Source organism: Thamnophis elegans, chromosome 16 (assembly GCF_009769535.1).
Source record: "Thamnophis elegans isolate rThaEle1 chromosome 16, rThaEle1.pri, whole genome shotgun sequence".
Lineage (NCBI taxonomy): Eukaryota > Metazoa > Chordata > Lepidosauria > Squamata > Colubridae > Thamnophis > Thamnophis elegans.
In genome coordinates this window covers 30,360,425-30,376,237 of record NC_045556.1, presented here as the reverse complement: position 1 = coordinate 30,376,237, position 15,813 = coordinate 30,360,425, and the positions used below count along the sequence as shown (strand labels likewise).

Below are 15,813 nucleotides of genomic sequence, written 5' to 3'. Positions count from 1 at the left end.
GAATAGGAATAGAATAGAATAAGGAATGGAATGGGAATGGGAATAGAGTAGAATAGGAGTAGAGTAGAGTAGAATAGGAGTAGAGTAGAGGAGTAGAGTAGAATAGAATGTGGAGTAGAGTAGAATAGGAGTAGAGTAGAATAGGAGTAGAGTAGAATAGAATGTGGAGTAAAGTAGAGTAGAGTAGAATAGGAGTAGAGTAGAGGAGTAGAATAGAATAGAATAGAATAGAATGTGGAGTAGAGTAGAATAGGAGTAGGTTTAGGTTTAGGTTTTAGGTTTTATTTGCATTTGTAGGCCGCCCTTTTCCCTGAGGGGGACTCAGGGCAGCTCACAGAAACCAGGGAAAGGGGAAATACAACATTGAGACAACAACACATAATAAATAATGAGCAACATGCATACAACATTTGGGCGGGGTAGAAATCCTTATCCCCAGGCCTGACGGCGAGCAGTTCTTCAAGGCAGTGCGGAAGGCCTGGACGGTGGAGAGGGTACGAATCTCCACGGGGAGCTCGTATCCCAAAGGGTCGGGCTACTGCTGAGAAGGCCCTCCTCCTTGTGGTTGCCAGCCGACACTGGCTGGCCGATGGAATGCGGAGGAGGCCTAATCTATGGGATCTTATAGGTCCGTAGGGAGGTAATTGGCAGAAGGCGGTCTCTCAAGTATCCAGATCCACTGCCATGTAGGGCTTTATGGGTGATCAATAGCACCTTGAAGCGCATCCGGAGATCGACAGGTAGCCAGCGCAACGCGCGGATGGATATGTGTAATGCGGGTGAATCGGGTTGCACCCGCAATCACTCGCGCGGCTGCGTTCTGTACTAGCTGAAGTCGCCGGATGCTCTCAAGGGCAGCCCCATGTAGAGCACGTTGCAGTATTTCCAGCCTAGAGGTCACAAGGGCCCGAGTGACTGTTGTGAGGGCCTCCCGTTCAGGTAGGGTCGCAACTGGCGCACCAGGCGTACCTGGGCGAATGCCCCCCTGGTCACAGCCGCTATATGATGGGTCGAATGACAGCTGTGGATCCAGGAGGACTCCCAAGTTGCGACCCTCTCTGAGGGGTGGTAAATTTGACCCCCCAGCCTGAGTGTTGGATTATTGGCCAAATCTTTGGGAGGAAAACACAACAGCCACTCGTCTTTCCGGGTTGAGCACAAGCTTGTTAACCTCATCCAGTCCATGACGGCTTCAAGCCCCCGGTCCATCACGTCAAACCGCATTCATTGATTGGCACGGGGCGGACAGATACAATTAGTATCGCCCGCATTTGATGGATCTGTCCCGTGCCTACGGATGATCCTCCAGCGGTTTCATGTAGATGTTAGTGGGGGATAAGACCGACCCTCGGCCCCCATTTTTGGGCCTTGGGGACTTCTCTGCCCTCCCACTAACCGATGCGACTGTCCGAGAGGTATAGGAGAACCACCTTACCGGTGCCCCCCCCTCCCACCTCCACATCGTCGAAATATCCTGGTCATGGTATCGAAGCCGCTGAGAGTCAAGATGACCAGATAGATGTCCTTCACTCGGCTCTCCAAGATCACCATCATCACAAGCGTTTCCGTGCTGAACCAGTAGATAGAATAGTATGTGGATATAGTAAGTAGAATGAATAAATAGAATGAATAGATTAGTAAGTGGAAAGCATGCGAATAGAATAGGTGCCTTGGTTTTTTGCTCCTTCATCTTATTCAGCGCAGAAGATTAAAATATTTCTCTGACAGAGAAGCAGGAGCAGCGCTGGGTAGGGATTTGCAACAGTGCTTTTAATTTTTTTTTAAGGGAGCTGTAGCCAAATGTACCCAAGGCCAAAGATTGTGGATAGTTGCAGCAAAATCGACAAGTTGTGCTTTTATAGAATAGAATACAGAATGTAGAATATAGAATGCAGAGTATAGAATAGAATGTAGAATAGAATAGAATAGAATAGAATAGAATTCTTTGTTGGCCAAGGGTGATTGGAGACACAAGGAAATTGTCTTTGGTGCAGATGCTCTCAGTGTACATAAGGAGAATAAAAATGCATTCATCAAGAATAAAAAGATTCAACGCTCAGTGATAGTTATTGGTTAATAATAAGCTGTCAAACCGTACTAGGAAACAAATAAAAACAATATAAATTGAAAGATACAAGTAATGTGGTTATAGTCATGTGGGGAGAGAGAGATACTAGGAAAGATGAGAAGAAGAATAGTAATGCAGACTTAGTGAATAGTTTGACAGTGTTATGGGGATTCGTTGTTAAGCAGAGTGATGGCAGGCGGGGAAAAACTATCCTTGTGTCTAGTTGTTCTGGTGTGCAGTGCCCTATAGTGTCATTTTGAGGGTAGGAGTTGAAACCATTTATGTCCAGGATGCCAGGGGTGTGTAGATATTTTCACAGCCCTCTTTTTGACTCCTGCAGTGCGCAGGTCCTCAATGGAAGGCAGGTTGGTAGCCATGGTTTTTTCTGCAGTTCTGATTATCCATTGAGGTCTGTCTCTGCCTTGTTGGGTTGCAGAGCCAAACCAGACAGTTATGCACAACTCAGTTGGACTAGAAGACCTCCAAGGTCCCTTCCATCTCTATTCTGGTCGACTGGCAACCTGTTTGGCCCTTTGCGGGGGAAAAATGCATGGCTTTTTACCTCTTGGCTCCTGAATTCACGGAAGAGCGAATGGTTTTCAGCCTCTGTGCGCCTTAGCTCTCTTCCACCAGCCTTCTCCTGCCTTCCTTTCTTGACCTGCCTCTCCCCTCCCCTCCTCCTCCTCCCCCCCCTACCATTGCTATTCTGCTCCCGTCTGTGGGCACTCGTGGCTGCCAATGCTCCCTCCTTCTCCCATCATGCCTCGAAGAGTCTCTCTCTATATAGGGAGGTAAAAATAACCATGCAGGGTGGCCTGTGGCAGAGAACTGCAGCCTTCTCTCTCTGTCTGCCTTTGTCCCTTCCTCTTCCAGGGCTGACAAGGTAAGGCTGAGCTGTTTTCCTAGGAGTTTTTTTTTTAAAAAATGATTTGGCTAAAGGCAGGGCATCCTTCGGGGAAGGAAAAACGGCGGGGAGAATGGTCAATGCGTTGAGTTTTTTTCCCCCTCCTTCGTCTCATTCAGCGCAGAAGATAAAAATATTTCTCTTGACGGCTAGAGAAGCAGGAAGCAGCCTGGGTAGAAATTTTCAACAGTGCTTTTAATCTTTTTTTTTTTAAGGGAGCTGCAGCCAAATGGACCGAGGGCCAAAGGTTGTGGATAATTACAGCAAAATCGACACGTTGTGCTTTTATAGAATATAGAAATTAGAAATTAGAATATAAAATAATAATATAGAATATAGAATATAGAATATAGAATATAGAATATAGAATATAGAATATAGAATATAGAATATAGAATATAGAATATAGAATATAGAATATAGAATATAGAATATAGAATATAGAATAAAAAATTAGAATAGAATATAGAATAGAATATGGAATGAATATTGAATAGAATAGACTATAGAATAGAAATAGAATAGAATATAGAAAGAATATAGAATAGAATAGAATATAGAATAGAAATAGAATAGAATAGAATATGGAATGAATATATAATAGAATATAGAATAGAAATAGAATAGAATATGGAATGGAGAATAGAATAGAATATAGAATAGAATATAGAATAGAATATGGAATGAATATAGAATAGAAATAGAATAGAATATAGAATAGAAATAGAATAGAATATGGAATGAATATAGAATAGAATAGAATAGAATTCATTGTTGGTCAAGTGTGATTGGACACACAAGGAATTTGTCTTTGATGTATATGGTCTCAGTGTACATAAGGAGAATAAAATACATTCATCAAGAATCACAAGATACGACACTTAGTGATAGTCAAGGTTACTAAATAAGCTATCAAATCGTACTAGGAAACAAATAAAAACAATATAAATTGAAAGATACAAGCAACATGGTTATAGCCACAAGTGGAAAGAGATAAGATACTAGGAAGGAAGAGAAGAATAATAGTAATACAGTCTTAGTAAATTATTTGACAGTGTTGTGGGAATTAGTTGTTTAGCAGAGTGATGGCATTTGGGGAGAAACTGTCCTTGTGTCTAGTTGTCTTGGTGTGCAGTGCCCTATAGCGTCGCTTTGAGGGTAGGAGTTGAAACCATTTATGTCCAGGATGTGAGGGTTCTGTAGATATTTTCACAGCCCTCTTTTTGACTCATACAGTGTGCAGGTCCTCAATGGAAGGCAGCTTGGTAGCCATTGTTTTTCCTGCAGTTCTAATTATCCATTGAAGTCTGTGTCTGTCTTGTTGGGTTGCAGAGCCAAACCAGACAGTTATGGAGGTGCAGATGACAGACTCAATGATTCCCCCGTGGAACAGAATCAGCAGCTCTTTGCTCCATAAATGACTTTCTCTGTGTGTGTGTGCGTGTCTGTCTGGTGGATCCTGCACCAACTTTGGGAAGGCGTCTGGTTGCAATAACCTTGACTGACCTCTTAGATTTGTGTCTCCGTTGATCCAAAGCTGCTGGAGGCAGGGGGGGGGGGGAGCTTTAAAATATTTTTTTCAATGGGGGGGGTGTCTCCATTTCCCTCTTGCCCTCCACCCCAACATCTAACGTTTCCCTGGTTATAAACAGCTGGAATTTTGCACAAGTTTTACTCTTTGCTTCGCCCCGGAGGGAAACCGAGAGAGGCTGGTACTTCCGGCCCCAATTTTAAAACCACGCTAATATCTTAAATAGGCCACGGTGTGTGTAAATTGTGAAATCCCCCCCCTCCCAGTCAAATTTGGAGGTCATAGAAAGGATCGCTGGTTGTGTAAAGATTAGGAGAACTTCAGGATCTGGAAGAAATCCAGATGCTGTTATAAGCAAAATGGAGAAAATCTTGTTTTGTTCTTCTTCCCCTTCGTTCGTTCTTTCTTGCAAGCATATTCTCTTTTTCTGGGATCCAAAGACTTTTGAATTGTCCTGGTGGGCTGCCCCATTTAAAAGGCAAAGGAAGGAGGGAGGGGGGGAAGAAAGAAAATTTGGATAGCTGCTTCCTTGTCCAGCCAGTTCCTCGCCTGTAGAAAGCTAGCATCTCAGGACAGCCTCCCCATATGCTGATTTAACCCAACCTTCCCCAAAAGACCTAAACAGCAATTTTAGCATGTGCATAGCAGTCTTTCCTCCCCTCCCCCATTGTACAACCCCCCCCCCTGTAAGGTAGGCTGGGATGACAGAGCCGTCTATGAAGCATTAGTGGCTAAATTTGGAGGATGTACAGATGCTAAAATTCGGAGCATCTACAGTAGTGGCCAAAATTGTACAAACCTTTTGGGGTGGAAAGTGTATTTTCGAGGTTTGAGGGCTAATAACACCACTTTTTTCATGGAGTAGTACCATAGAATTATATATCAATGGAAAGATAATTTAATCAAGAATATAACGCAATAACCTTTATGAAGGAGTTGCTATTGGAATAGCAGTTACGAAGAAGGAAAGCGAAACAGGTAGAAAAAAAAACAGATACACAAAAATGATCAGCCTAGAAAAAAAATGACATGTACAGAAATTATCACCATGTCAGTTAATACTTAGTTGGGTAACCTTTAGCATGAATTACAACTTTTAAAACGTCTTCCCATGGAGTCTTTTAGTTCTGCAGCTGTTATAATGTGAAACCGAGATTGAATGATTGCTTTCTACTAACTGGGTTTTAGTGCTGGGTCGCTTCTGACCTGTACATTTTCACAGAATACAGATAATAGAACAAACTTCGTTGCATTACATTCATGATTGAACTGTCTTTGCAGTGATATATTATTTCATGGTACTACTCCAAAATAAAGGGGTGTTATTAGCCATCAAATCTGAAAAATACACTTCCCCACACAATTTGGGCCACTATTATACATTGGTTATCCTGTGTGTGTGTGTGTGTCTAACAGCACAATCTGGAGTCACAACGCACACATACACACACATCTAAACCCCGTGTTCTTTGCAGTGACTAAACCAACAGAGGTTCTAGATTTTCTGGAAGGGATTTTGTGTTGTTTTTCAACAGCCCACACACACACACCTGTCATTAAACTCTGCATCACCTCATTGTGATGATGGGGTTACCTCATCATAATAGCCACGTCGTCGCTTGGATGTTAGGGAAGAAGGTGTCATTCCAGAACCAAAGTCATCATTCACCCTCATCCTCCACTCCTGTTTCCTGACATCTACTGGAGGATGACTCATATAATTTCCAACTGACTGGAAGGTAAACTAGTTGTTATTTTTTTCTATGTCTACTTTGTCAACTTCCCTGGGGGGCGTTTGGAGAGGCCTTTGAACTATCCTTAGTGGAGGGGAGTTGGCCCTTTGAAAAGGCAGGGGAAGAAGGAAGAAATCGAGCCGACTGCTTCTTTTGCCCTGCCAGTTCCTTGCTTGCAGAAAGCTAGCATCTCAGCACAGACACACTGATTTAAACCTGGGAGGTAGACAGCAACTTTGGGAAGATTTTTTTCCCCCTGGTGGTTTCAAGAGTATCCTAGTGGCCAAAATGAAAGGTAGAAACCTTTTAACAGGAGGGGGGAAGTATATTTTTGAGGTTTGATGGCTAATAACAACCCCCCCCCTTTTTTTGGAGTAGTAGCACCATAGAATTATATATATCCATGGAAAGTTAATTTAATCAAGAATGTAATGCAATAACTTTTAGGAAGGATTTGCTATTAGAATAGCAGTTATAAAGAAGAAAAGTGAAACACGTAGAAAAAAAATGAGATATACAAAAATTATCACCATAGAAAAAATGAAATATACAAAAATTATCACCATCGAAAAAATAAGATATATAAAAATTATCACCATAGAAAAAATGAGATATACAAAAATTATCACCATAGAAAAAACAAGATATACAAAAATTATCACCATTGAAAAAATGAGATATACAAAAATTATCACCATCGAAAAAACAAGATATATAAAAATTATCACCATAGAAAAAATGATATACAAAAATTATCACCATCGAAAAAACAAGATATACAAAAATTATCACCATAGAAAAAACAAGATATATAAAAATTATCACCATAGAAAAAATGAGATATACAAAAATTATCACCATTGAAAAAATGAGATATACAAAAATTATCACCATCGAAAAAACAAGATATACAAAAATTATCACCATTGAAAAAATGAGATATACAAAAATTACCATTAAAAAAATGGTAATAATACAAAAATTATCACCATCGAAAAAACAAGATATACAAAAATTACCATGTCAGTTAATACTTAGTTGGGTAACCTTTAGCATGAATTACAACTTTTAAAATGTCTTCCCATGGAGTCTTTTAGTTCTGCAGCTCTTATAATGTGAAACCAAGATTGAATGATTGCTTTCTACTAACTGGGTTTTATTGCTGCGTTGCTTCTGGCCTATAACTTTTCATAGAATACAGATGATTGAACAAATTTTGTTGCATTAGATTCTTGATTAAATTATCTTTCCAGTGATATATAATTTTCTGGTACTACTCCAAAATAAAGTGGTGTTATTAGCCATCAAAGTTCAAAAATACACCCCCCCCCCCAAAAAAAAAGGTTTCCACAATTTTGAGCACTACGGTGTGTGTTTTTGGTCTTTTGAGGCTGTATTTTTCTGCAGGGATAGGGGATTCAAACCCTGACATGCTTCAAACCCCTCCAAAAATTGTCCTTAAACTTCAGGAAGGCGTTTAAAACTTTGCCCCAGCAGTCCAACTCATCTTTCTCCAGCAAAGGTGGGGTCTGTCCCCAGCCAGATTTACTGCTGCTTAGTTGCCCTTTGCAAAACCTCAAAGGGAGTTAACCTTATTAGGTGTAAAACAAAACAAAAAAAGATGTGTAACCAGACCTAGTTGCTTTTCCCCATCAAACCGTGCCAGCATCTATTCTTGGAGACCCTCCTCTTTTGGCATCTTCCTGAAATTACATTAGCAGATTTGTTGGCGGGGGGTTGGAGGTTGGGGTGTGTTTGTGGAACAACCCAGTGTAAAGATGAGTCGCGGTTCGGCCATGAAATTCAACGCTACCCAAAAATGCTTCCCGAAATCTTAACTGCGATTTGATTCCCGCTTTGGAGAAGCCCATGAGGTGGCTAAAGGGTCTGACCTTTTGCAGTGGGGAAACCGAGGCCCTGGAGGATCAGGTAGCAAGCCAGGATTGCAAGCCGCAATGCCAAGGTTTCATTGTGGGCTCAGACACAGGGCGCAACCATTCGGTTTGAATCAAGGCAAGGCATCCGTTTGGGTCAGCAAACCGATTCTTCCGTTTGTAAGAGTTGGAGAACAAATGGAGTAAGATTATCCATTTGTTGGTGAGTTTGGGGGTTTGATTTTCTCTGCAAAAGTCAGGCAGGCTGCTTTTGCACAGAATTGAAATGAAATCACCCGAATAGTTGTAAAACTAATGGTTTTTGGGAAAACTTACTAGCCCTTTGTCTGGAAATGAGCCTTCAATCTGGATGGATGGAGTTGTCGTTGTGTCAGCATTCCAAGTATCATGTAGAATTAAATCAAGAGTCCAAGGCAAAACGATCCTTAAAGTTCCAATTTAATAAAGCAGACATCTTAGCACATCTGTGTTAATCCCAATACTGGAAATGACATCAGAATTCCACCCAGTTAAAAGTTCATGATCTTGTCCCCACACCCACAATCCATCACATGGTCCAATTTTCTTCTTTCACACTGGTGTCTCCACCCAGCTGCTTCCGGTCAGGTGTAAAAGTGCGGAGACAAAGGATGACCTTGGCCTCTAGTAAAGAATGAAAACAATACATTCCACAATCCTACTCCTGTCTATTCCCCCCTCCCATCAACTATACTAATGAAACAGCATAATGAAATAAGAGAAAGTGTGGCAGGCCAAAATTCTAAACGGAATATAATTGCAGGCCTGACACTTTGATTCTTAAGATAGTTGAAAAACAGCTTCTTTCCCAAGGCAGTAACTATATTGAATTCTATGTTATAGTGCAATATTAATGCAGTATTGGGTTTACAATTTCAATTATATTGCACGTGAAGGATGTGTGTTTGCGCCTGCTGCCAATTACCTCCAACAGACCTATTAGATCCCACAGACTAGGCCTCCTCCGAATTCCATCTACCGGCCAATGCCAATTGGCTACCACCCGGAGGAGAACCTTCTCTGTGGCTTCTCCGGCCCTCTGGAACGAGCTCCCCGTGGAGATTCGGACCCTCACCACCCTTCAGGCCTTCCGCAAAGCCCTTAAAACCTGGCTGTTCCGACAGGCCTGGGGCTGACGAGTTCCCGTCCCCGCTCGAATTGTGTGGCTATTGATTGTTTTTAAATTTGTCTGTAGTTGTTTGTCTGTTGTTTTCCTCTTGTTTGTATCCCCCCCTTACTTTGGTTTGTGAGCCACCCTGAGTCCCTCAGGGAATAGGGCGGCATATAAATGCAATCAAATCAAATCAAATTTTTATTTTTATAATTATAATGTACACTGAAGATGGCATTTAATTTCATTGTACGAGGGACAATGACAATAAACTAAACTAAACTAAACAGTTCTCCCAAGCTTCGTCCTTTAGCAGTTCCAGGGTTCTATCCATCCATTTTGCAACGGTCAACTTCACACTTATAACTTCCCAAAAGCGGAAAAATAAAATAAGTAAGATTCCCCCCCGATTAAACAGTACGGAAGAAAAGCACAGGTTATGCTTTTCCTTTTGAGTTATTTTTTTTTTGTCAAGAGAGAAAGGTGGGGGGGAAATGCAAGGAATGCTCCAACCTTCCACAGATACTTAACAGCTGGGTCCACTTGCCACACTGCCTGGGGATGATGGGCGCTTTAGTCCATCCTCTCCAGGCTGACCTAGGCCCCAGGCTGAAGTAGCAACTGACTGCTTGAACCTAGAAAGTAAATCCGATGATATTTTTATGGAGGTCAGGGAGCAAAAGAGAGAACTGAAGCTTTTGTGTGATTTATTTAGTTAGTTAGCTTGTCAAACCATGTACAAGATAACAGGTATTAAGTGTAAACATGGACATGAACAGAGGAAATGGGTACAAATAAAGGGGGATAGTAGGACAGAGACGGAAGGCACGCTGGTGCGCTTATGCACGCCCCCGTTACGGACCTCTTAGGAATGGGGTGAGGTCCACGGTAGACAGTTTAAAGTTGAAGTTATGGGGGTTTGAGGATGTAACAACCGAGTCAGGTAGAGCATTCTGGGCGTTGACCACTCTGTTGCTGAAGTCATATTTTCTGCAGTCAAGTTTGGAGCGGTTTACTTTGAGTTTGTATCAATTGTTTGCCCGTGTATTATTAGGGTTGAAGCTGAAGTAGTCATTGACAGGGAAGTTGTTGTAACAGACAATTTTGTCTACTATGCTTAGGTCAGACCGTAGGTGGTATAGTTGTCCAAGCAAGCCTAAAATTTCGACCCTGGATGGCATAAGGGATTCTGTTGTGAGCAGAGGAGTGGAGGACTCTTCTCGTGAAATACCTCTGAACTTGCTCGATTGTATTAATATCCGATATACAGTGTGGATTCCAGGCAGACGAGCTGTATTCGAGGATTGGTCTGGCAAAGGTTTTTTTTTTTTTATTGAAGAGTTTTAATAGATTTTACAAATATTTCCCCTTCCCTCCCTCCGCCCCAACCCTACCCCCCCTCCAACCCTCCCTCCCCCCAACCTCCTAGAGCAAAATACAGGGTATAAACATTTAACAATCATACACTAACATAAGCTAACTAACTATAGCATCCTGTTTAACTGTTTATTAAATTTATAGGCCGCCCAATCCCGGAGGATTCCGGGCGGCTTACAGAAACAGAAATTAAATTAAACAGAGATTAAAAAAGATTAAAAACAGATAAAACACTTTAACTCCCCTTTTATTAAGCTAACTTTAGATAAATTGTAACATTCCTTGTTCATTCATAAGCTCATTGAAATTTCTTAGTCCGATATTTATTTTGAATGTAGTCAATCCATCTTCTCCATTCCAGCTTGTATTTCTCATCTGAATGGTCCTTCAAATATGCTGAGATTTTGGCCATCTCTCCTAAGTTTACTACTTTTAACGTCCATTCTTGAATAGTAGGCAATTCCTCCTTCTTCCAGTACAGCGCCACCAACAATCTTGCTGGATCTGGCAAAGGTTTTGTATTCCCCTCCTTCACCCAAAATCTCGCTGTCAGGTACCCGGCAGGTACCTGAAAGCTCCTGGGGAATTTCATTGCTTCAAATTTCCTCCCCATGATGGTCTTCCTTGCCTCCAACCCCACAGCGTTGAGCTTCTCTACCTGCCGGTACATTGGAGGCAGGAAGCAGTTGCCACGGAAACCTCTTCCCAGGTGATGCACCCTGGAGGTGTTTTTTCCTCCTGCCTCCTGTTCACGTAGCCTCGAATGAGTCAGAGGCTGCCTCCCGGTTACACATTGACAGCGATCCTTGGACTCTTGTTTCCTCTGTTGGAAGAGTTGCCAGGGTGAATCCTACCGGGTAGGGTTGGAGAAAAGAACTCGTCAAGATCTCCTCCTCTTCATTCGTGGTCCAACCTTCTCGGATCTGCCCGCTGAGAAAAGGAAGGAAATAAATCAGTTGCCTTGTGTCTTAACTCAAGATTTGTTTGCGTGTCCCAGAGTTGATTGAGGTAAAGGTGTTTTATGTTATTGCTTTATTTTTAATGTGTGTCCCCAACCTCTGTAGGGATGGTTGAAGGTTTCATTTCAGGTGGCAGTTAGGGACATCTTTAAAAAACAAGGATGGGAAGGATTTAAACGAAACGTTGGGAGAAGTCCTAAAGACTCGTTTTTGCCTGCAGCCTTGAATTATTATCCTGCCTGGTTTTGGAACGAGGCGATGGGAGCCATCAAGACATGTCCTGAGCCGCTGTTGGGTTGATGCCCTTCAAGAGAAGAGAAGAGATCTTATCACTCTAATCACATCTTCTTCTTTTTCCTTTCAGACAGAGGAGGTCGTCACCCCAGAAGACTTCAAAATGGCGGCAGGTCAGTGAATTTTCTCCCTTTCTCCATCTTGGTGGATCTTGAGTCACTTCTCAGATTTATCAGGCCAACGTTAGTAGTTATCCTCAGAGGAATAGAATAGAATAGAATAGAATTAGAACAGAATTAGAATTAGAATAGAATACGACAGTACAGGACAGGAATAGGTATAGGAATAGAATAGGAAAGGAATAGAATTAGAATTAGAATAGGATAGGATAGGATAGAATAGAATAGGGATAGGATAGAAATAGAATAGAATATAAAAATGGAATAGAATAGAATAGGAAAGGGATAGGAATAGAATAGAATAGGAAAGGGATAGGAATAGAATAGGAATAGAATAGAATAGGAAAGGAATAGAATTAGAATAGAATAGAGTGGTATAGAATAGAGTAGGATAGGATAGAATAGAATTAGAATAGAATAGTTTGGAGTGGAATAAAATAGGATAGGGATAAGGATAGGCTAGAAATAGAATAGAATGGGATAGGGATAGAATAGAATAGAATAGGAATAGAATAGAATAAGAAAGAAATAGAATTAGAATAGAGTGGTATAGGATAGGATAGAATAGAATTAGAATAGAATAGTTTGGAGTGGAAAGGAATAGAATAGGAATGGGATAGGGATAGAATAGGATAGGATAAGAATAGGAATAGAATAAGAAAGATAATTAGAATTAGAATAGAGTGGTATAGAATAGGATAGAATAGAATTAGAATAGTTTGGAGTGGAATAGAATAGGGATAGGGATAAGGATAGGATAGGATAGGGTAGGATAGAATAGGGATAGGATAGAAATAGAATAGAATAGGAATGGGATAGGGATAGAATAGGAATAGGAATAGTTCTAATTATTCATTGAAGTCTGGTCTGTCAAATTTGATTGCAGAGCCAATTCATACAATTATGGAGGTGCAGATGACAGACTCAATCCTTCCTCTGTAGAAATGAATCAGCAGCTCTTTGGGCAGTTTGAGTTTTCTGAGTTGGCACAGAAAGAACATTCTTTGTTGTGCTTTTTGGGTGACATTTTGATGTTAGGTGTCCATTTTATAAATTTCCTTACTGCTCATTTCCTTAGCTCTGCAAGGCTGTAATTCTAGAAAGCTGTAATCAAAGGAGAATTCTCATTACAGGTTGTCCGCGAAACCTGAAACGGGTGGTTTTTATTTATAGCTCTCCTGTTTGGCGGTCTTTACATGTTCAGCCAGGTCTGGAAAAGTTTCCGGCCTCCTGAGAAGCTTCATTCAAAGAAACAGTAGCAAAATGAATGCGCCCCTTCTGTTTTGGGCTCTCAAAGTTGCAACCCACAGAAATCGGGAAATGAATCTTGGGTGGTGCTAATTGCTGCAGCACCAAAGATGATATTAGTATAGTCTTTATTGTCATTGTACAAAATAAACACAATGAAATTGGTTAGTGAAATATCCTTGTAATGGAGTCTTGTATCCATTTACACAGACGGGGGTTCACATCTTTCGCAGCAATAGAGACAGACAGATGCTAGATAGGTAGGTAGGTAGGTAGATAGGTAGGTAGATGATAAATGTACAGAGAGAGATTAGACATACGATAGAGAAAGGTATGTATGTATGTATGTATGTATGTATGTAGGTAGGTAGGTAGGTAGGTAGGTAGATAGATAGATGATAGATAGATAGATAGATAGATAGATAGATAGATAGATAGATAGATAGATAGATAGATAGATAGATAGATGTAGGTAGGTAGGTAGGTAGGTAGATGACAAGTGAACAGATAGGTGTACAGAGAGAGATTAGATAGAAGACATAGAGAAAGGTAGGTAGGTAGGTAGGTAGGTGGATGGATGGATGGATGGATCGATGGAGGTAGGTAGGTAGGTAGGTAGGTAGATAGATAGATAGATAGATAGATAGATAGATAGATAGATAGATAGATAGATAGATAGATAGATAGATAGATGTAGGTAGGTAGGTAGGTAGGTAGATGACAACTGAACAGATAGTTGTACAGAGAGAGATTAGATAGAAGAAATAGAGAAAGGTAGTAGGTAGGTGGATGACCGATACAGATGAGAGAAGAGACAGATAGAGTTGAAAGAGATAGAGAGAGAGAGATATGGATGGATGGATGGATGGATGGATGGATGGATGGATGAATTGATGGATGGATAACAGAGAGAAAGATCATAGATCAGTGATGGCGAACCTGTGGCACATGATATCATATAGATGATTGATTAGCAATAGCAATAGCAGTAGACTTATATACCGCTTCATAGGGCTTTCAGCCCTCTCTAAGCGGTTTACAGAGAGTCAGCATATTGCCCCCAACAATCTGGGTCCTCATTTTACCCACCTCGGAAGGATGGAAGGCTGAGTCAACCCTGAGCCGGTGAGATTTGAACCGCTGAACTGCTGATCTAGCAGTAGCCTGCAGTGCTGCATTTAACCACTGCGCCACCTTGGCTCAGAGATTAGAAATAGATTAGAAATAGAGATAGATACAGAGAATAAATAATAGACAACAGATAGAGGGAGAAAGAGACATGTTAGAAGATAGAAGACAGATGATTGGAGATAGATACAGTAATAGATATAGACGATAGACAGACAGACAGAGATAGATAGAGATAGACAGATAGATGATAGATAGATAGATAGATAGATAGATAGATAGATAGATAGATAGAAACTGATTTTAGAAGATAGAAGACAGATGAGACATATGTTATAAATGATTGAATATAGATAATAAATATAGGAGAGAGAGAGAGAGACTGATGTTAGAAGATAGAAGAGATGTGATATATGTTATAGAAGATTGGATATAGATAATAGATATAGATGATAGACAGACAGAGGGTGGATGAGGGGGGAATCCTTTTTAAAAACAAGTTCACAAACCAAGATTGGTCTCCTGTATGAGCAACCAAGAATTGACTTCTCCGCCAGATCCTAACAGGTTTTTCTCCCTTTTTTCCTCGTAGAAAAATTGAAAAATCACAAAATCATCTTCGTGGTGGGTAAGTCTTACGCCAGTTTTTAATTTTGGCTCCAAAAAGACTTATATAAGGACTTTTCTAACAGGATTCTAAGGTGCGATTGAATTTCTCCTGACAGATTTTGGGTTAGAGCCAAAATCAACAATCCCACAACTCAACCCAGAATAAAATACATATATTTGGTGCAGAGCAAAAGAAGGAAACACTCCAGATTTGGCTCTCCATGCAGGGGGGTCTTTTAAGAGTTTATTGCTTTCAGTTTTCCATGTCAGGAAAAAATAATAATTTCCAAGCAATTAAACCTGCTCTCTGTGTTGGCATTTATAAATGTTGGCTTTTATTTTATTTATTTTTTAGATTTTTTTATTATTAACAAACATGTAAAATACACACACACACACAAAATTAGACGTATATCACATTTATACAATACGAACAGGAACTTCCTGTTCTTTATAATAGCAATCATCAATCGATACCACTCACCTTATATTATTTCCCCTTCTATTGTATTTCATTTGGATTTCACCATTCTTAACCCTCTTATTTTACTCATAACTATTATTTTTTGAGTTTTGTTATATTCCTTCATTTATTCTTGTTTCTTTCCTCCATCCACCTATACCATTTATCCCATATCTGGTAGAATTCTGATTCTTCTTTTCCCTGGATTTCTTTAGCTAGTTTGTCCATTTCAGCACAATCCATAACCTTCCTTAGTGTTTCATCTTCGCTTGGAATTAATTTGTTTTTCCATTTCTGGGCAAAGGCAATCCTTGCCGCCATAATTATATGTAGTATTAAATACTGGATTTCTTTTT

The 15,813-nt window shown here is 40.5% G+C and overlaps 1 protein-coding gene across 4 annotated transcripts in view; it reads left to right on the top strand.

Moving 5' to 3' along the window:
* Window positions 1–15,813, top strand: part of AK1 (adenylate kinase 1) — a 43,011-nt gene that overhangs the window by 19,091 nt on the left and 8,107 nt on the right. For 2 of the 4 annotated variants that reach the window (XM_032233731.1, XM_032233733.1), the window contains 2 exons: window positions 11,961–12,003; window positions 14,978–15,013. In XM_032233731.1, coding sequence (XP_032089622.1) covers window positions 11,961–12,003; window positions 14,978–15,013 — 79 coding nt within the window. Of the gene's footprint in view, window positions 1–2,809; window positions 2,952–11,464; window positions 11,646–11,960; window positions 12,004–14,977; window positions 15,014–15,813 lie in introns of those variants that run through there. The other 2 variants (XM_032233732.1, XM_032233735.1) reach the window with 2 other exon arrangements.